We start from the raw sequence: 22,221 nt of genomic DNA, 5'->3' as shown, positions 1-22,221 counted from the left end.
TATAGCCTAAGAACCCTGAAACACCAATCCAAAAGAACCTATGTACCCCAATGATCATAGCAGCACAATTTACAATAGCCCAGTGTTGGAAGCAACCTAGGTACCCATCAGTAAGTGAATGGATCCAAAAACTATGGTACATTTACACAATGAAATTCTATGCAGCAGAAAGAAAGAAGGAGTTCCTACCCTTTGCAACAGCATGGATGGAACTGGAGAGTATTATGCTAAGCAAAATAAGCCAGGTGATGAAAGACAAATACTATATGATCTCACCTTTAACAGGAACCTAAACAACAAAACAAACAAAGAAGCAAAATATAACCAAAGACACTGAAATAGAGAACAGGCTGACAGTGACCAGAGAAGAGAGGGGAGGGAATTTCAGGGGGAAAGGGGAAGGGTTTACAGGAACAAGTATAAAGGACACATGGACAAAAACTAAGGGGGGTGAAAACGGCGGGGGGGGGGGGGGGAGGTGGGAGGGTTAGGGGGTGGGCTTGAATGGGAGTAAAAGGCAGAAAACTGTACTTTTCAAGTACAGTTAGAGAGAAAACAAGTAAGGCAAAAGCTATCAATTAAAATTTAAAAAATCATTATAATAAAGGAATTGTATTATAAGTGAAAAAAATAACACCTAGGTGGATGGTAAGTAGATATTCATTGTACTATTTCAATTTTTCCATAATTTGAAATTGTTCATAATAAAAAGTTAGGGTAATTAAAATTCAATTTAAAAAAGAAATCATTAAATAAATTAATGAAAAACCTATAATATGTTAAAATTTCAGAGTTACGTACAATTTGTTTGAAACTTACTTAACACTTTTACTCTCCTTCTACATAATAGAAAGAAACAACATAATAGCAAAACCTGAATAATTATATTCAGCAGTTGTTAAGTGTTCAAAGAGTGTTGCTATTATTAACTTCTGCCTTATCACAGCTAATAATTTCAGGGAATAAAATGCATTCAATTAGGCCCTGGCTGGTGTAGCTCAGCGGATTGAGTGCGGGCCTGCGAACCAGACAATCGATTCCCAGTCAGGGCACATGCCTGGGTTGCGGGCCAGTTCCCAGTTGGGAACTCATGAGAGGCAACCATACATTGATGTTTCTCTCCCTCTCTCCTTCCCTTCCCCTCTAAAGATAAATAAATAAAATCTTTTTTAAAAATGCATTTAATTAAAGCCTTGACTGCTTTAAAATAAGATTTGGGAGTAGAAAAAATATATATAACCAGATAATAGAAGGGTGTTTTTAAAAATAAAAAGAATGATTAAGAATGTATTCAAATATATACATATATACATACAAATATAGAAAAATTTCTACAATAAGAAAATATGTTTTAAATTTTTTTTAATTTAAATTTTTATTACTTCATTCCATAAGTAGTCCACTTAGAGAACTCATTGGTCTATGAGGAGATTAAAGAATGAATATATATACTCCTTCAAAAGAAATTCTATAAATATGGAGATGTTATATACCAGATAACATGTTAGGTGCTGGCAAAAGGACAATGCATAATATCTGGCTCCTACAGATTTAAATATATAGGAGGAGACAGGCATTAAAGTAAACTGAAACACCTGGTCTGTGCACTCGACTGAGGTAAAGGCAGGAAAGTCAGCTTCATCAGGGGAGCAAGGAAAGAATTACAAGCAGAGGGTGAGAGCTAACAGTTGAGGCCACAAAAATTGGACTGCACTCTGTGAGCAACATAGATCTAACAAAAACTGGAAGAAGGTAATATAACAAAGCTATGAGTAGTACTAATATACGGGTTGGACTGAAGAGAAAAATTATTATAAGCAAGAAGCAGGCAGAGTCTACAGAACTCTCAGAGACCATGAAGTAAAAATTCTGAAAGGCACACCAAAGATAATTAACAATATTTTCATGTCTGGTACTGAGTCTTAATGAGAAACTGACATTCAGAGTAATAAAGTATCTAATATAATATCACAAATTACTATCTTTCAGAAATAGAGTGATATGTTTTTTTCTGAAGGGGTTATTCTCAAGGTCTATAAAGGAAACTCTGATTACGATGCTAAAAAAACACCAAATGACTCCAAGAAGGGGTTCCAGTGATTAGCTGTGGGCGTTGTATGTTTCATATCAATACAAATACATATGATAAGATGATAAGGAGCCTAGAAAACAATAAAAGGAACCACATACTTCCAATTATACAACCAGTCATCACATGCAACCAATAGAATCTGACGGAAAATAAAACATTAAAAGGAAATAGAGAGAGCTAAATAAGTACTTCTTTAATGTCAGCTAAAGATGTATAATTCCTGTCCCTTATATTAAAAAAAAATGTGATCTTTACATTCCTTGCAAGTCCACTAAAGATCTTAAGAGAATTCAATTTTCACAATGTCAAAGGTTTAAATGGACCATACAAGAAAAACTGAACAAAGTCTACTTAATTCTAGTAGCATTTGCTTACTTTGAGATCAACTGAACAAAAATCCAGCATTTATGTTCTGGAATATACAAATATAAGACTGAAGTTGATTAATGAAAGTAATCAAAGAATCATTTTTATTAGATTTGGAAGGGCTCCTATATTTATTATAATTCATGTTCTGAAAATTCATGACAGTAGAAACAGAAAAATGGAATGCTGCCAACGTGTATCTAATTTTCTCCCTCTTTCCCTTCCCCCCATTCTAAATCAGCCAAAACCAGTCTCAATTTTCTGCAAAAGATCACTCTAAAGCAGATAGGAATTTTTGGTCAATCTATTGTTTCGTATCTTTCCTGAGACTATGAAGCAAATTTGGTTTGATTAAGCCAACTTCTACCCTCTCAAAGCCTGAAAAAGATGACATTAGATTCTTGGCCTCCATTCCTGTTTGAACTTTTGAAATAACTGTCCCATAATAGGATTTTCCCAAGAAATACATTTTTTCTTAGAACTTAATGTATTCCAAAAGGTCATAATATGTCCATTGTTGTTGAATTTTTATAGATTCTGATTTTGAAAAAAAGCTAAAACCATTCTCTGGGTTTTCTCATATGTGGATCCCTTACTGTTTGGATCATCCAGTTATAAAAAGGTATAATGCATTAGACTTAAACTGATAGAATAACATCAAGTAATGTCAAAGTATAAAAATAATGGAAACATTGATACAATCATAGGTCTGATATAACGTATAATATTTTGATGCCAAATTGATCTGTTGAATAAAAGTGCTAGCTTGGAATCTTTATCATTTTTATTTTCACTCTGAATCTTGACCCACTTAACAAAAATTGGCTCTGATCAGGCATGTTACATAGTAATACACATTGATAAACTTTAGTTTTCTCACCTAATACTCTGAACAGAAGAATTTAATGTTTCATCCTGTACACAGCTGATGAGGGCTGCTTCTCCTTCTGGGACAGTGTGTACTGGCTGCACTACATGCACAGTCCTGAGGAGCTGGGTGGGATATGGAGACTGTGCAGCCTGCACTGTCCTCAGAACTTCTGACGGCTGGGTGACTTCCACAGGATCTTTGCTTTTTGTAGCTTTACAATGCCCTGGTTTTAGAACTGTATTGGCTCCTTTTATTCCCGGACTTGAAGATACTCTTGATCGGCCTCCTTGGTTCCTGCTTGAAGTGGTTGTTGCAGACAGTGATGGATCTGAAGACTCTATGCTGGAACTTGGATCCTCGTCATCTATATAAATAAGATCTTTTGGCATTTCTTTAAACTGATACACCAAGCGCTGACCTTCTACTTTGGCCAGAATACCCCTTTGGTAATAGTACCTATTCAAAACAGACAATTTCATCAACATTTTATTTAATTAAATAAATTAAAACAATATTCACCCAAAAAAATTCCTAACTGTACACTAAAGTTAAAAGTTGGAAAAAAAGTGAGAAAAGACATTCTAAATATAGTGCAATGAAAACATTATTTTCTAAATACATGTAAAAACACATTTACTCACAGATAGAGCAAAGTCCTTATTACTGACTAAATCTAAAATCAATTCTTATTAGGGGATTATTGATAAAGTATATAGATTATTCTAGCATTCATTTTTCTTTCTTCCTCTACCCTTATGCTAATAGTCAAATCTAGTACCAACCTCAAGAAACTATTTCCCTTCCATAGTTTCCTATAACATCCCTACCAGTTTAAATTGATTCCGTAAACCTAATTCAGTTTTCCATTTAAAATTGAATGTACAAATAGAAGGGATTCAAATTTTGTCATTAACTTTAATTAAACTAGTTACCAGAAAGTGTAAGTTAAAAAGAAAACTGTAACTAAATACATAGTTCTAGTTTCATAAGGTTATCAAGTTACCACATCATTGCTATTTCTAATAATCTTTCTCAAATACATGCATATGTTGACATGATCACAGAAAAACTAAAAGTGAGTTGAAAAATAAAATTATACCCTAGTTGAAAATGTCTAATATTATCCTCAAAGCAATAATTTATTACAGCATAAATCACACCTGAGATTTATTTTTAAAAATACACCCCTTACTAAGTACCTACATCACCATTATTTGTACTTTGTGCTAAATTTAAACTTAATGGCTCAAAACATATAAGGCCCTTGGTCAATTTACAATACCTAATGATACCTTAACATTTTCTGATCCCTTTATAAATAAAATATCTGTTGTTTGCATGAAGATCTTTTTTGGAAGGCACACATTTTCTGGATGGAAATAATATTTCAATTTAAATGCACACTGATTTCTATAAGTAGTGTGGTTTTAGCACTCCAATAAATAAAATTCACCATTTTTCAAATTCCTTAACTTTTTAGAAGTTATCTATATTTTAATATTTAGGAAATAATATTCTTAACACAATGAACCACAAAAACTTCACATACCTGAGAGCTCTTCCCATGGTCTCATAATTCATATCAGGTTTGTTTTTGTGCTTTCCCCACAACCTGGATACTGCTTTAGAATCTACCAACTTAAAAATGCCTTTTTCTCGCTGGGTCCATTTGATATATTTAGGACAAGTAGCTTTGTCCTGGAGGAGTGCCAGTAAAAATTCCCAAAGATAAATTGTGTTTCCTGAAACAAAAGCACTTTTACACTCACTAAAATTTCATTTGAAAGAACACAACAAAATACAACTAAAAGTCTTACAAGTTACATCTATAGTTAATACAAAAATATCACAGAATTCAGTTAGTATTGATAATAGTTCTAATTTTTAGGGCCTAGATTTTTTATTAGTTCCACACAAGATATCTCAAAAGAGCAATCTTGCTAATTAGATTTGAGATGACTTAGGGAGAAAGCAATTTGAGACAATTTTTCCCACTTCTTTAAGAACCATTACATGAAGAAACAGTGAAAAGGCTTGTATGAAACCTTTCAATAGTTGTTCTCTTTATATGAGAGGCAGTCGATTAGCATAACAATTTTCTTCAAATTTGGGCAGTAGTTATTAAAATACTAGAACTCCAACACAATGTAATATAATGTCTAAAAACTAAAAACCTAACCTAGCTTAACTCTTCCAAGAGTTAATACCTAATGATACCTTATTAAATGATACCATCATTATTAAATGATGAATGGATTATTTTAACAGATGAATGAAAATCTTTTAAATGAATTTCTTGGGCTATATTATTACCATGCTCTTTACAAAAAGTGTCGACTGTATCTTATTAGCATGTGGCAGCAATAAGATCCATTTTAAATATGTCAGGAAAGCTGGTGGTTTCTGTTTACAATATAAAGACATTTTAAAGCAATCTGAATGTTATTTGACCTGTTAAGTATTACAGGAAAATTACAGTAGTACTTACCCTTCCCATCTTTGTTTTTCTTCTTCACAGATATGTTTGGTGTAGTGGCTGGGGAATCTGGTCGTGGTGGTTTAGTTTTTCTTCCTGAAAGCAAAACAGCTCTGCATATATATTTTGCCCTCAAAAGTGTAAACGTGTGCACAATTTTGCTGTTAATAATTGCTATTTTGTCCTTTATCCTAAATTTCAAGTGTCAAACACTTTACACTAGGATCATATTGGTCTCCTTAAGTGCTACTTACTAAAAGGAAATTTTCATTTCAGTAAAAATTTAACATTGATGTGGGTTAGATCACAAATACTCTGACAATGATATTTTGGCTTATTTGTAAACATGAGGTTAAATTTGAAACACTGCAGCTTGTCTTTGAGTTGACAACACTGACAGTGCTTTCTTAAAATTCAGGGCAATATTCCTGATTCTGATAAAACTTGGCCTAAAAAAATATGCCATGTAGGTATGTGTCTGCTGTTGGTTATATAAGTTTTTTAAGGTAGGAAAAGTGAATTTTTATCTTTATTCTCTTCTAAATATATCTCTGCACTGTTAGTTCTCAAATATTAAAAACTTCCCCAAAATCTAGAAATATAAAAAATAAATGAGGCAAAAACTCTGGTGAACCACATAGTCAGTTTTCATTTTACTGTATATTTTAAAACACCTAATTTTTATATATTTACTTCTGTTTACAACGAACAAATTTTACGGTTATCCTTCATCCAACCTCTAAACAAGTCCAATCCAACAGCGTTAAATTGTATTTTGTGTAGCCTTAATCTGGATCAACTAACTATGCTAAAGCGTTGTAATCTTTTGCCACTTCCCTAGAACCACAATTTGTTGGCATCACTGCCTGTGATTTAGGTAGAAATGATAATGCTGTACAAACAGACTACCATTAAGTATGTGAGAAACAACAAATACTAAGCATGACTGGATACCTGAGTTAGTAGCTATTACCCCAACATTCTCGAGGGGTAAGACTTCGAGGGCTGACTCCCTCGAAGGTGAACAAGAGTCAGAGAGAAGGGGGTCAAAAATGTCACTCTTCAGATCCCTCTTAAGACTACCACATGTATAAGGAACCTAGTCAGCCAGGTTCCACTTTCACCACTGCAGACGTCTACAGAAAACCCATTCATGAGGCGGTTTCTTTGGGCTGATTGTGTTAATAATAACAAGTATCAGAAGACAAGACTTCAGTTAGCTCCTACCCCTCCTAACCACTCATTTTGTTTTCTATTGATATTTACCTGTTTTTTCCCAATAGATACTATTTTCTTTATCCCATTGTTTTCCTCTACTAGTTTTAGTCATGACAGATACTACCAGTAGCCTTCCCAATATCCAGCCTTTCCATCACTTTCCTTACCATTCAGGATGGCAATATACACAGCTTTACGTGAATTATATTGTAGCTTAGTTTGGTATAATTTTTTTCTTTTATTGATTCTAGAGAAAGGGAAAGGTGGGCAAGGGGGAGAGAAACATCAATGTGAGACAGAAATGCCGAAGGACTGCCACTTGCACACACCCCAAATGGGGACCGAACCTGCAACCCAGGCATGTGCCCTGACCGGCAATCAACAGGAGATCCTTGGGTCTGCAAGACGATGCTCCAACCATCTGAGCCACACCAGCTGGGGCAATATAAAATTTTTAATTGACAATTATTTCTTGTCGTTACTTTGAAGATATCAGCCTCTACTGGGAGATTCTAAGCTGCCAATTTAATAATCAATTCTCTTTAAGTAACATACTAGTTTCTCCCTTGTTTGTTCTTTTTGCAGGGGCAGAGACTGTATTTGGTGTTTTGAATTTTTACTACAGGGAATTTAGGCCTGCATTTATTTTAGTTATACTACTCAGGATTCACCATGTTAAGACTAACATCATTATGGAATATTCTCAGTCATTACCTTTGAATATTGCCTTTTCCTTATTCTATATAGTCTCTCTTCCTGGAGCTTTGAGTAAATGGAGACCTTTTCTTTTTTAAATTATTTTTTTATTGATTGATTTTAGAAAGAGAGAGGAAGGAGGAAGTGGGAGGAAGGGAAAAAAGAGACAGACAGACAGAGACATCAATTTGTTGCTACACTTATTTATGCATACATTGGTTGATTCTTTAATGTGCCCTGACCAGGGATCAAACCTACAACTTTGGCATATCAGGATGATGCTCTAACCATCTGAACTACTAGGCACAGGCATGGGCTAAATGGAGGCCTTTTCACTCAGTCCCCATATTGCTAACTCTTTTGTATTTGTTTATTCTATATCAGATCTATATTGGAGCTCAATGATTCTCCAGTAGTGACTACTCTTCTGTTTAACCCATATATTATGCATTCTATTTGGTTCCTTCTCATATCAGTCTTTCACCATTAAGTAGGATACTAACTTTATACTTTTTAAAAAACAGCTTTTTTGAGGTATAATGGCTATACAATAAACTGCAGGTTTAAAGTTGGTAATCTGATGAATTCTGACATACATACACATCTGCAAAACTATCACTGCATTCAAGATAATTAACATATTCTTCAGCTTCAAGAGTACATTGTGCCTTTCTGTATTATTTACTTCTTACCTTTCCCTACCCTATCAACTCATATGTAACCAACCATTCATACATTTTCTTTTTTAACTTTAATTTTTAAAATTAAGTTTATTAGGATAACATTGGTTAATAACATTAAAAAAGTTTCAGGTGTACAATTCTATAACACATCTCCATATTGCATTGTGTGCTTACCACCCAAAACCTAGTCTCTTTCTGTCACCATATGTTTGACATCCTTTTGCCCTCTTCATCCTTCTACCACTCTTCTCCCCCTCTAGTAACCACCATACAATTGCCTCTGTCTATGAGTTTGCTTGTTTGCCTTGGTTCATTTGTTGCTTTCTACTTTATATCCCATATATGAGTGAAATCATACGGTTCTTGTCCTTGGCCACATTCATCATTTTTAAATGATTAAGTAGTATTCTATTGTATAAATGGACCACTTCTTCTTTATCCAATCATCTGTCCAAGAACATGTAGGTTATCTCCATATCTTGGCTATTGTGAATAATGTTGCAGTGAACACAGGGATACATATATTTTTATGGATAAATATTTTCACATTTTTAGTAGATATGCAAAACAGGAATTGTTGGGTCATATGGTAGGTCTATTCTTCATTTTTGAGGAATCTTCTGTTTTCCATAGTTGCTGTACCAATTTACATTTCCACAAGCAGTACACTTGGGTTCCTTTTTCTCCACATTATCCAACACTTGTTATCTTGTGTCTTTCTGATGATTGCCATTCTAATAGGTGAGAAGTGGTATTGCACTGGGTTTTGATTTACATTTTCCTGATGATTAGCGATGCTGAGCATCTTTTCATGTACCTGTTGGCCATCTGTACATCTTTAGAAAACTGTCTACTCAGGTCCTCTGTCCATTTTTTAATCAGATTTTTGTGGGTTTCTTTCTTTCTTTTTTTTTTTTTTGCTATTGAATTGTTTGAATTCCTTACATAGTTTGGCTATTAATTCCTTTTTTATTTCCCTCTAAATAGAGAGCTTCTTCTTAAAAAATTATTTATTTTAGACAGAAGGGGAGGGTGGAAGAAAGAGGAGGAGAAACATCACTGTGTGGTTGCCTCTGACATGACCCTACTGGGGACTCTGACTTGGTCAGCAACCCAGGCATGTGCCCTGACTGGGAATTGAACCAGTGACCCTTTGGTTCACAGGCTGGTGCTCAATCCACTGAGCCACAACAGTTAGGGCTATTAATTCCTCTTCAGATACATGATTTGCAAATATTTTCTACCATTCCATAGGTTGACTTTTCATTTTGTTGATTGCTTCTTTTGACATGCAGAATATTTTTAGTTTAATGTAGTATCACATGTTTATTTTTGCTTCTCTTGATTGTGCTTTTTGTGTCATATCCAAAAAATGTTGCCTAGCAGCTTCTATTATTCTATCTTGACTAGAAAAGGAAGTACTACCTGGTATTCTTTAAGCCTTATTCTTTGATAATATTTTTTAATTCTTTTGCTTTAATAATTGCAAACACACTCATTGAACATATCTATTTGGTAATTCTGTTGTCTGAAGTTTTAAAGAATTAACCCTAGGGTTTTCTATGTCTACTGGTTCTAATTCAAGAAGTGTCTTCAGCATATATTCTGTAACACTAAAATGTGAGTTCACCTTCAACAGAGTTTTATTTGAGGAAATCCCATGCAGCCTTGCTGAAATGCATGATTTGTCAGGAGAATTTTACAAGAACTTCTGCCTGGTGTCCCAATGTTATTGCTAGCCTGGGCTTTCCTTTATGTAAATTACTTGGTTGGGAATTCCTCAAGACAGTGACAGTTTAAATACTAGTTGTAAACCTAGGTTAAGGCTAGTGTAGGATTATGGATTTCCAAAGGAAGAATTTCTCCACTCAGAGCTGCAGCTAAGAAATATAAGTTTCGTGATATCTGTCTGTGATAATGGGCAATTGTTTTTCTTCTGAGGTAATAGCCTTTCAAAGACCCCAGTTTTATATTGAGGTCTTTGTCCAACACGCCATACTGCATTGGACCCAGTCTTAAGCATCTGCCTCTACAAGACCAATAAAACCCAAAGCCGCCTGGATAGCAAGATTGACATATCCTTCACAGCCCTTCAGAATTGCTGCAGTTTCAGCTCATTCATACTGTTTTCATTTTCTTCTTCATTTTTGACTCTTGAAATTTCTCCTACTTTTACATGAAGTTAGGTTACTTGGTGGCTGGTAGTGATGCCATTAACCAAGATAATAAACAAGCTGAAGTAGAATCAGAATGCAGTACAGTGGAAAGAGTGTTAGACTTTAAAATGTAAGAATGGTCCTAAATTGTGGAAAGTTGAAAATCCCATTTAATACATTCTTACATTTTCCTCTTCAATTACTTACTTGTTGATGTCAACTCATATTTTTCCCACTAGAATATTATACTGGAATCTATACGTACATCTGCGGTTTTCTATGTCCTATGAGAGGAAGCTGACCTGCTCCTATCCCCAAGCTCTTTCTGAGTATGGATAAAAGGGTTTTGATAAAAGACTGAGGCTTTAAAAAGTTGTAAAATACCTTTTCTGTAAGATCAAATATTTTAAACATGTAAATAATTGAAGTTTTTACAAAAGAAATCTAATATAAAGGAATACATCTTATGTTTTGTGTCCTCAATTTCTCCAGTGATATAGAAATATCCTTAAACAAAATTTATAGACTTGATTTTTTCTTCCTAAACAAATTAACTACCCACCTTTCTTTCTCTTAGGTTGTTCTGGTGAGGAGGCTCCTGGTGAGTGTGCACCTTGAATCTGCTGAGTTTCCATCACTTCAGGAATCCCATCTAATGTGACGGATACATGCGTGATTGGGGTAACGACAATGTCGTCTTCAGATGAACTAAAAATATTATTATCTAATGGAAATAAAATTGACTAATTATCATCAACTTTGTATTATATATCAAAATAATTTCATAAAAGAATTTCCTATTTCTAGGAAGAATAAAGTAGAAATAAAATCTTAAAATTTGGTCCTTGCTTTTTATTTCAAATCGGATACCCTAAATCAATCCAGGCTTGACTGAACTATTTCGATTTCTCCCTTAGTTGACTTCCTATCACCAGTCTCTCTCCTCTCTCTTCTCCATTCTTCACATTGCTGCTAAAGTGATTCTCTGAAAACTAAGTCTGATCTGACCACATTCTTCTCTAGAAAAACTTTCCACCTGAAAATTGAAAAGAAAATGTAAATGGACATATCTTTCCATAGTTTATAGGACAGAAAAGATAAGAACAACCCAAACTCCCCAGCATGCCATGTAAAGCTTCCACAGTCTGGATCAAATCTACCTTCCAATCTTAATCTCCACTCAGCTATACCAAAGCATGTTTGCATACAACACTTCATTCTTTTTTACAGGTCTGTCTTTGGCTCAATTCTTTTCTTCTACTTTGAATACCCTTTCCTGTCTCGTCTACCCATTTAAAGCTTATTCGTCATTTATAGTCCAAGTCAAAATACTCCCTCCATAAAGCCTGTCTCTGATGCTCTCAGCTAGAGTACTCTCTCCTCCCAGAAAATGTTGTTGTACATCTACATGTTGTTGTTGGCTTTTATTTTTGGTTTTTACAATTATTTACATAAATAAATGTTTTCAAATTTTAAGACTGAGGAAAGAGGTTGTATCCATTCACTTATATAATACTATTGTCTAGTGCATTGGTATGCATAGAAAATATTCCATAAATATCATGAATTGCTTTAGTATTAATTAATTTTTAGTTTAACTACTTTCTTGTTAGAAAAGCCCAAAGGAGAACATGCATTTAAAAGCAGATAAGAATGTCTGTGGCCTGATGAGAAGCCTGCCCACATACTGTGGCAGCTCCTTGGAGAACTTCATGGGATGAAGGTGGTGAAATAAAATGGGGCTGACAGAAAGCTTGACTGAGAAAATAGATTTATAGGAACCTCCTTACTGAGGCCTTGGCAACCAGAGTTTGAAGTTTCACCATTCCCCTTGGACCCTTGTTAATGTCTGTATCATCAGTCACCCCTGACCTCAAACCCCTCAGTTTCCCCCTTCCCTTGAAATAAAAGAAGCCTGAATTCTGTACTTTCTCAAGATGGTTCTTTAGGACACTAGTCCCCATCTTCTCAGCTCACTGGCTTTCCAAATAAAGTTGCTTTCCTTGCTCCCTCTGCCTGCCCTCCTCCCACAATAAATAAATAAAAGCAGACCAAATGAGGCAGTGAACTTTATGCCATGAAGTGCTAGAAAACTTTTAAATGGATGTTTCCCATTCACTAATGAAGATCTACAGAAATCACTAAGTAATAATAGTTTGGGCCCTAAGTACCCTAATCCTTCTACCAGTAAGGTTAAGGTAAGAAATTCTGCAAAATTTGCCCTTTGACAACTATATAAATTACTTTTTTATTCCTAAAGGTCTCACTCCCCAATTTCTTTTAATAAGTCTTGTTTAATTGAACACTTTTGCAAAAGTTCATCAAGTACTAATACTCCTGGAACAAAAAAGTATAAAATATGATCTTGAGTCTCTTTATATTTACCATTTAATAGAGAAAGATGGCAAGAATAATTGTCAAAGTATATAAACATGGATAATCATTAACACATAACTACTCACTCATTCGTTTTTCATCCAGCATAGAGCCAGGAGAATCCATATTGAGGAGTGCCTCAGCAGCCTCAATAGTTTCAATTGTTTCATCTTCATTATGACAGGAAGCTTCAACTATAATATATTTAAAGAAAAAACAGAATTAGTATAAAATGACTAGATTGATTTTATTAGGTCCCTTTCAGTTCTAACACTGATCCCAACACTCTTGGAATGAACTAGGGTCTCTGTTAATCTCTGACTCTTCTTCCATTCCTCTATAGCTGGTGAATTGCCACCATCTCCAAAAAGATTTAACCATAGTCATATTATTAGAATCTAAATGCCCTTTGGTAATTCTGGTGTCATTCTTTTCTTGTATGTACTGTAGAACACTAATTCTCCTACAGTGGAGACTATGCCTTGTCTAAGTTTTTTGCTTAATGTTTAAAACACACTAAAATGTAAATAAACACTTAAAAATGTTTTAATAGCACAGCCCTGACCAGGGAGGCTCAGTTGGTTAGGTGTCGTCCCACAACCTGAAAGGTCACTGGTTGGATTTCCAGTTAGAGAACATGCCTGGGTTTAGGGTTCATCTCCACTGGGGTGCATATAAAAGGCAACCAATTGATTTTTCATTTTTGCACCAATGTTTCTCTCCCCTTTATTTCTCCCTTCCCTTCTCTCCAAAAATAAGTAAATAAGATCTTAAAAACCATTTTTTAATAGCACAACCTTTTTTCAAGTAAAATTTTATGTGGGTTCTGGCTGGTGTGGCTCAGTGTGGACTGAGTGCTAGCATGGGAAACAAAGGGTCAATGGCCTGATTCCCAGTCAGGGCACATGCCTGGGTGGTGGGCTGGGTTCCAGATTGGGTGGGGGCACATGAGAGGCAACCTCACACTGATGTTGCTCTCCCTTTCTTTCTCCCTCCCTTACCCTCTCTCTAAAAGTAAATAAATAAAATCTTTAAAAAAAAAACCTATGTGGAACTCCAATGTATAAATGGATGAAAGTGGTATTTTATCCTTATACATTTATTTTATAAGTTCAAATTTATATCAAATGGTATAAGATAAGTCAATGAAAAAAATGAAAGTGTTTTGATGAACATGAAAATTTGAAATCAGGTGTTATCTATAGATAACAGCTACAGTTATTAACATAAGCCTCAAATCAATAAAAAATCATTTGATCTTTTCATTGTTGAAAATTTCAAACAAAATCAAAATTATTAAACACAGTATAATGAATTCTTACATATCCATTCTCAGCATCCACCATTATCAACACGCAGTCAATCATCTCTTATCTATATACCACTCACTGCCCTCAAGATTTATTTTAAAGAAATCCAAGATAGCATGTTTTATCTCTAAATATTTTAGTATATTTCTAAAAGATAAGGAATCTAGCACAATACTATTGTCATACTAAATTAGTAACAATACTAACAGCAATTCTTTTTTTTTGTATCCATGTTTATTTTTTCTTTTATTTTTTTACTGATTATGCCATTACAGTTGTTCTATTCTCCCCTTCGTTCTCCTCCACTGTACACCCCTCCCCCACCGTTCCCCCTTTAGTTTATGACCACGTGTCTCAAGTTCTTTGGATTCTATATTTCCCCTACTATTCTTGCCCCCCATCTATTTTGTATCTACTGTCTATGCTACTTATTTTCTGTACCTTCTCACCCCTTTTCCTCCTCCCACTCCCCTGTTGCTAACCCTCCACATGATCTTCATTTCTATGTTTCCACTCCCGATCTAGCTGTCCTTTTAGTTTGCTTTTGTTTTAGGTGTGGTTGTTAATAACTGTGAGTTTGTTGTCTTTTCACTGTTCATGTTTTTTTAACTTCTTTTTCTTAGGTAAGTCCCTTTAACATTTCATATAATAAGGGCTTGGTGATGATGAACTCCTTGAATTTGATCTTATCTGAGAAGCACTTTATCTGTCCTTCCATTCTAAATGAAAGTTTTGCTGGATAGAGCAATCTTGGTTGTAGGTCTTTGGTTTTCATGACTTGTTGAAAGTTTTGCTGGATAGAGCAATCTTGGTTGTAGGTCTTTGGTTTTCATGACTTGGAATACCTCTTTCTAGCCCCTTCTTGCCTGTAAGGTCTCTTTTGAGAAATCCACTGACAGTCTGATAGGAACTCCTTTGTAGGTGACTGTCCCCTTATCTCTTGCTGCTTCTAGGATTCTCTCCTTCATTTTCATCTTGGCTAATGTAATTATGATGTGCCTTGGTGTGTTTCTTCTTAGGTCCAACTTCTTTGGGACTCTCTGAGCTTCCTGGATTTCCTGGAAGTCTATTTCCTTTGCCAGATTGGGGAAATTCTCCTTTATTATTTGTTCAAATAAGTTTTCCACTGGTGGCTGTTCCTTTCCCCCTTCTGGTACCCCTGTAATTCGGATGTTGGAGCATTTAAAGATGTCCTGGAGGTTCCTAAGACTCTCTTCATTTTTTTGAATTCTTGCTTCTTCACTCTTTTCTGTTTGGCCATTATTTGCTTTCTTCTAGTCCACTCCATCGATTTGAGTCCCAGTTTCCTTTTCATCGCTATTGGTTTCCTGTGCAATTCCATTCATTTCAATTAGTTTCGCCTTCATATGTTTCTCTAATTTGTGTCTATAATCAACCAGTTCTGTGAGGATCCTGATCACCAGAGTTTTAAACTGTGCATCTGAGAGTTTTGCTATTTCTTCATCGCTTAGATTTATAGGCTCTGGGGCTTTGAGATCTTGAGCCATTTTTGATCTGTTCACACCCGTTAAGTATGAGGAGCGGAGCCTTGGACTCCCAGGTCGCTGGGTTGTGATGCTGTATGTGGGGGTCTGGTCAGAGCCGGGAAATGGCGGCCCCCTCTGTTAACAGCAATTCTTAATATCATCTGCAGTCCTACCTAGGATTCATGTACAGTTTATAAAGCATTCTATTCCCATCTCTTTCTTCCCCCTCAGTGTCCCCAAAATCCAGTACTCTTCCCTATCTTACTGCAGACCAAGGAGGGCTACTACAAGGTTCTTTGCTTTCTCTAGACATTGAGGGCTGCTACAAGGTTCTTTTCTAGCCATTGCTCACACAAGGAAGGAAGTGTTAAAGCTGGAAGGTAAGAAAGGGGAGAGAGAGCCCTGGCTGTTGTGGTTCAGTGGATGGAGTGCTGGACTGCAAACCAAAAGATCACCAGTTTGATTCCCAGTCAGGTCACATGCCTGGGTTGCGGGCCAGGTTCCCAAAACAGGGCATGTGAGAGGCAACCGTGCATTGATATTTCTCTCCCTCTCTTTCTCCCTCCCCTCCCCTCTCTCTAAAAATAAATAAATCTTTTTAAAAGGGGGGGGAGAAGAAACATGAGAAAAGCAAATCTGGTTTTCAAGACATGTTTGATTTCTGGACCCATTCCTTACCAGTTCTGCTTTCCAGGAAGGAAGGAAGGAACCTGTCTGTACCTCACCATTAGCTAGCTATCTTCAAGTCTAAGCCTAAGAGAATGAAGCACTGAAAGGAAGAAGCAATTCCTTCTCTTAAAGATCTAAGATCTGCTTTCCTTTCTTTGAAGACTAATATCTTCCCTGATCACTAAAACTGGGAAAACCCTGTTTGCAACCTACAGAGAGTACAGCCTTCCCCTAAGGCATCGAGAATTCAGAATAGTCTGCAAAAATGTCACTAGTTGCCCAACAGATAAATGCACAATGGTGGTCATTCTGTTAGACAAAACCTATACATCACAGTCAGCAATGAATAGAAACCTGTAACTTGATTAATTTAATTCCTTCATCCATAAGGGAGAAACAAATTTAGACTCATCAAAAAACTTCCACTGGGTTTCTGCAAACAAAAAATATGAATACATCTATATATAAGAACATGCTTTATAAAATTAAACGAATCAAGGGTTGTTTGCCAATATTTTCAATGGGGGCTCAGTCACTTGGTGTGTGACCTCAGGCAAATCATTTAATTTTACCTCTCTAATTTCCATTTTCTCTTTATGTTGTGAGAATTGAGACAATGTATTTTTAATCAATTATGTTAATATGATACACTGAGAAGGTGACAATGCCATTTTGATGATATCCCTGCATTCCAATCATGAGAAAAACATCACACAAAATTGACAGACATTCTATAATATCTAACCAGTACTCCTCTAATCTGTCAAGGTTATGAGAGACAAGAAAAAGGAACAGGCACAGACTGGAAGAGACTCAGAAGAAATAACAACTAAATGCAATGTGAGATTCCAGATAGGATCCTGGAACAGAAAAAGGACATTAGTATGAAATGGGTGAAACCTACACATAAGGTCTAGGGTTTAGCTAATAGTATTGTGACTAATGTTAATTTTCTGTTGTTTTTAATTTAAAACTATTTGAATAACCTTTGCTTCCAAATAATTGACTTTCTCTAATACTTCAAACACTTCTGTATGTACATGTATAACAATACAAGTGTGTGCACCAACTTCTAAAACTGATGAAAACAGTACTACCACTATACCTCTTCTTACACTACAGAGTGAACTCTTCATATTTGACACATCCTCCTACTTCTGACTGACCATAAGAAGAATCTTCTTTAAATCTCAGTACCTTATCCTACATTTGCTTCATTGCCTCCTGTTTTGCTTTAAGCAATGGCAGTAAAAAACAGACAAACAAACAAAACTTTCCTATCTTTTCATCTACCAACAAGTTCTCATTGCCATCAGGAATACAGAGCTAAGCATATAAAAAATGCTTAGAGAAGACTTGATGAATTGAGTTGGTTTGGCTCCTCTCGCAAGCCTTCTTATTTTCTCACGTTCTTCTCAATATATTTAGAAAAGAAGAAGGGGAGGTCAGAAAGAACTATGGAACATAGGCAGATGAGAAAGAAAAGGAAATTTCCTTCTCCCTGCAGAGCTCTAGCCTCTGCAAGTAATAGTTATTTAACATCAAGTTAGGGACTTTGTATGCTCCCAAAATTACAGGGCTAGAACATTGCCTAAAAGGAGGCTGAGGTAAAGTGCTGCTGGAGGAGGCACACACACCTGTAAGGGTTATGTTTTCATCGTCATCATCTATGATCTCTTCTTCAGCGACATCCAGGGAGCTCTCAGTAATCATGTCATTGGGCTCTTCCACACAGGCTAGACCTGCATAACTATTGAGAATATCAGCACCAGGGACATGTTCCACTATTACAGCAGGAAAAATAGCTGGATCACCAAGCTGAGAGAGGTAAGGGGAAAAAAGAATTGGCAAAATTAATTTTTGTTAGATATAACCAAAAATTATTTTATACTGAACATCAATATAATTTTTATACCATCAGCTACTTATATCTTCACAATCCCTTTAGATCGAAGTGATTATATACCTATTAAGATAACAAACTTCCACTATTAATCTTAAGTCTTAACAACCAAGTTTTCACTTGAAAATTCTATAAAAGTATACTTTTAAACCACATTAAATTTACTAATATCTTTAATGCATGAGAAATTGCATATATGAATATATGATTAAATACAATCTCAACAAAAGTTTGACAGAAAAATATCTGTGAGTTTAAATAAGTATTGCACTATCACTTGGTACACAAGCTGTGTTTAACAACTTCTGACTCAAATGGGAAAATTAACTTTCATTTTCTTTCCAATAATGAGATCTCAGAATTTTAGAACTGAAAGGATCCTTAAAGTGTAATCTATTCTAGCCACCTCATTCGACAAATCAGTAAACTGACCCAGAGAGGGTTTTGAACCACCTGCTGAAAAATCAGTTAACTGTTCATGAAAAGAATTCAATGTTAAGAGTGAAAAGCATATAAAAAGTTTTTTGAATGTATCAATATAATGCATACATGGATCATAATACTAAGTAATAATGAGGGCTGTCTATAAAAGAATTACTTTTCAAATATAGTAAAAATGTTTTGATATTTATCAACTTCTTTTATATTGCTCTACCTATCATTTGTAATGGTATTATTCATTTGGTACACTTTCATTTAACAGTTCTCTGTAAATCATCATCCCTCAAGTGACTAATATGAAATAAACAGCCTACTGATGCAAAAAAGGGAAAAATCATTTAGTGACAAATCTCATTAACTTACTATTTCCTTTTAAAACATTTCAGACTTAAAAAGATTATAAAAGTAATACAAATAATTCTCCTACAAACACCATCCATATTCCTGTAATTTTAACACATAATCATGTCTATCATTTTCTTTCTATATTATTATTTCTACACCGACATTTTTTTCTGATTTCTTTGAAAGATATAGACATACTGGTTCTTTAACCCTAAACACTTCAGTGTGTTTCCTGAAAACATGGATATTATCTTATATAAAGAGAGCACAATGATCACAACCAGAAAAGTAATAGTGATATAGTACTATCATTTAATCCAGGGGTCCCTAACCGGTGGCTGGCCTGCTAGGAACCAGGCTGCACAGCAGGAGGTGAGCAGCAAGAGAGCCAGCCAGTGAGCAAACTTTCACCTGTATTTACAGCCGCTCCCCATCACTCATATTACTGCCTGAGCATATTACCTCCTGTCAGATCAGTGCCAGCATTAGATTCTCATAGGAGTACAAACCCTACTGTGAACTGCACATGCAAGGAATCTAGGTTGCATGCTCCTTGTGACAATCTTAATGCCCGATGACCTGAGGGAACTGAGGCAGTGATGCTAGTGCAGGGGAGCAGCTGCAAATACAGATTATCATTAGCATAGAGGTTTGACTGCACTGAGACCATAATAAATCAACTGCTTGCATTATCAAAACCCCATTGCAAAACCCAGATTGCAAGTGACAATCTGGTGCTATATCTGGTGGCAGGCTTAGAGTGGCAAGTGAGTTAACATTCCTCAATTGTACAGTTGCATCTGGTGGCAAGCTTTGACAGAATCTGACACATTTTAGTCCGCATGTGGCCTGCTCATTTTTTAAAAAATTTTTTAAAAGATTTTATTTATTTATCTTTAGAGGGAAAGGGAAGGAGAGAGGGAGAGAAACATCAATGTATGGTTGCCTTTCGTGCGTCCCCTGCTGAGAATTGGCCTGCAGGGAACTGGCCTGCAACCCAGAAATGTGCCCTGACCGGGAATCGAACCGTGATTGTCTGGTTTGCAGGCCCGTGCTCAATCCACTGAGCTACACCAGCCAGGGCTCATTATTTTATTTACCATTTCCATCCAAGCCTCTTTCCCCATACCGCTCACTTGTCTCAGTCACAGTTTTGGTAAGTCCAAGTGCTGACCCTACCAAGTGGTGAGCTGTATAATTATTTCATTATATATTACAATGTAACAATAGAAATAAAGTTCACAATAAATGTAATGCACTTGAATCATCCAAAAACCAAGTGGCCCCAAACCCTTCTCTGCCTAGGTCCCTGGAAAAACTGTCTTCCAGTCCCTGGTGCCAAGAAAGGTTGGGGACCACTGATTCAAGCTATAGATCTTATGCAAATTTCTGCAATTGTCTCATTAATGTCCTTTTTTAAAAAAAAGGAAAAAAATTCGGTTCAGGATCCAATCCGACCATAGGCTTCATCATGTTTCTTTATGACAACTCTTTTAATCTGGTACAGTTTCTTAGCTCTTAATCTAGAATGGCTTTTCAGTTTTTCTTTGCCTTTCATGCTCTTGAGACTTTTGAAGAAAATGGGTAATTTGTTTTGTAAAATGTCTCCCAATTTTAGCCTGTATGAAAATAACTCATGATTAGATTCAGTTTGCATTTCTGGTAAGAATACCAAGGAAGTAATGCTGTATCCTTTCAAACACATCATATCAGGAGGTCCAGAACAACTATTGTCCCATTACTAGTGATATTAACTTTGATCACTTAGGGTGACATCTACCAGATTTATCCATTATAAAGTTACTATTTCCCTCTTTCTTTTTTAAGAACTTTTTAATGATTATGCTATTACAGTTGTCCCAACCTTTTTCTTCCCTTTATCCCCCTCCTCCCTGTACCCTCCAGTCACCCTCCAGCATCCCCCACCTTAGTTCATGTCCATGAGTTGTACATATAAGTTCCCTGACTTCTCCATTTCCTATAGTATTCTTAACCTCCCCTTTTATTTTGTACCTTCCTATTACGCTTCTTATTCCCTGTACCTTTTATCCCCATTCTCCCCCTTCCCGTCCCCATGGGTAACCCCCATGTGACCTCCATTTCTCTGATTCTGTTCCTGTTCTAGTTATTCACTTAGTTTTGTTTTGTTTTTATGTTCTGTTGTTGATAGTTGTAAATTTGGTGCCATTTTACTGTTCAAAGTTTTTGATATTCTATTTCTTAGATAAGTCCCTTTAACATTTTGTATAATAAAGGCTTGGTGATGATGAACTCCTTTAACCTGACCTTACCTGGGAAGCACTGTATCTGCCCTTCCATTCTGAATGAAAGCTTTGCTGGATAGAGTAATCTTGGATGTAGGTCCTTGCCTTTCATGACTTCACATACTTCTTTCCAGCCCCTCTTGCCTATAAGATTTCTTTTGAGAAATCAGCTGATAGTCTTATGGGCATTCCTTTATAGGTATCTGTCTCCTTTCCTCTTGCTGCTCTTAAGATTCTTTCCTTATCTTTTTTTAAAATTTATTTTCAGCCCTGGCTAGTGTAGCTCAGTGGATTGAGTGCAGACCTGTGAACCAGAGGATCAAGGTTCAATTCCCAGTCAGGGCACATGCCTGGGTTGCAGGCCAGTTCCCAGCAGGGGACACACAAGAGGCAACCATACATTGATATTTCTCTCCCTAACACCTTCCCTTTCCCTCTAAAGATAAATAAATAAAATCTTTAAAAAAAAAGAAAACATAGGCAGCACAATCTTGCCTATAAAAAAACTTTATTTTCATTGTTGTTCAACTATAGTTTTCTGCCTTTTACTCCCATTCCAGCCCATCCCTCCCAGTGCTCCTCACCTCCCTCCCATTTCCACCCCTTTTAGTTTTTGTCCATGTGTCCTCTATACTTGTTCCTGTAAAGCCTTCCCCTTTCCCCCTGAAATTCCCTCCCCTCTCCTCTCTGGTCACTGTCAGCCTGTTCTCTATTTCAGTGTCTTTGGTCATATTTTGCTTGCTTGTTTGTTTTGTGTTTAGGTTCCTGTTAAAGGTGAGATCATATGGTATTTCACTCAGCATAATGCTCTCCAGTTCCATCCATGCTGTTGCAAAGGGTAGGAGCTCCTTCTTTCTTTCTGCTGCAT

At 35.9% G+C, this 22,221-nt stretch overlaps 1 protein-coding gene across 5 annotated transcripts in view; it reads right to left on the bottom strand.

Annotated features, from left to right (window-relative positions):
• ELF1 (E74 like ETS transcription factor 1) overlaps positions 1-22,221 on the bottom strand; it is a 142,792-nt gene that overhangs the window by 8,547 nt on the left and 112,024 nt on the right. For 4 of the 5 annotated variants that reach the window (XM_037141248.2, XM_053665548.1, XM_037141251.2 and 1 more), the window contains 6 exons: positions 18,038-18,218; positions 13,021-13,128; positions 11,121-11,282; positions 5,818-5,901; positions 4,879-5,071; positions 3,339-3,785 (listed from right to left, as the gene is read on the bottom strand). In XM_037141248.2, the coding sequence (XP_036997143.2) occupies positions 3,339-3,785; positions 4,879-5,071; positions 5,818-5,901; positions 11,121-11,282; positions 13,021-13,128; positions 18,038-18,218 (1,175 nt within the window). The remainder of the gene's footprint in view (positions 1-3,338; positions 3,786-4,878; positions 5,072-5,817; positions 5,902-11,120; positions 11,283-13,020; positions 13,129-18,037; positions 18,219-22,221) is intronic. The other variant, XM_037141252.2, reaches the window with a different exon arrangement.

The sequence above is a fragment of the Artibeus jamaicensis genome, unplaced genomic scaffold (genome assembly GCF_021234435.1).
Source record: "Artibeus jamaicensis isolate MK-2021 breed Jamaican fruit bat unplaced genomic scaffold, CSHL_Jam_final contig_415, whole genome shotgun sequence".
NCBI classification, from domain to species: Eukaryota; Metazoa; Chordata; class Mammalia; order Chiroptera; family Phyllostomidae; genus Artibeus; species Artibeus jamaicensis.
This window is presented reverse-complemented; position numbering and strand designations above follow the sequence as displayed.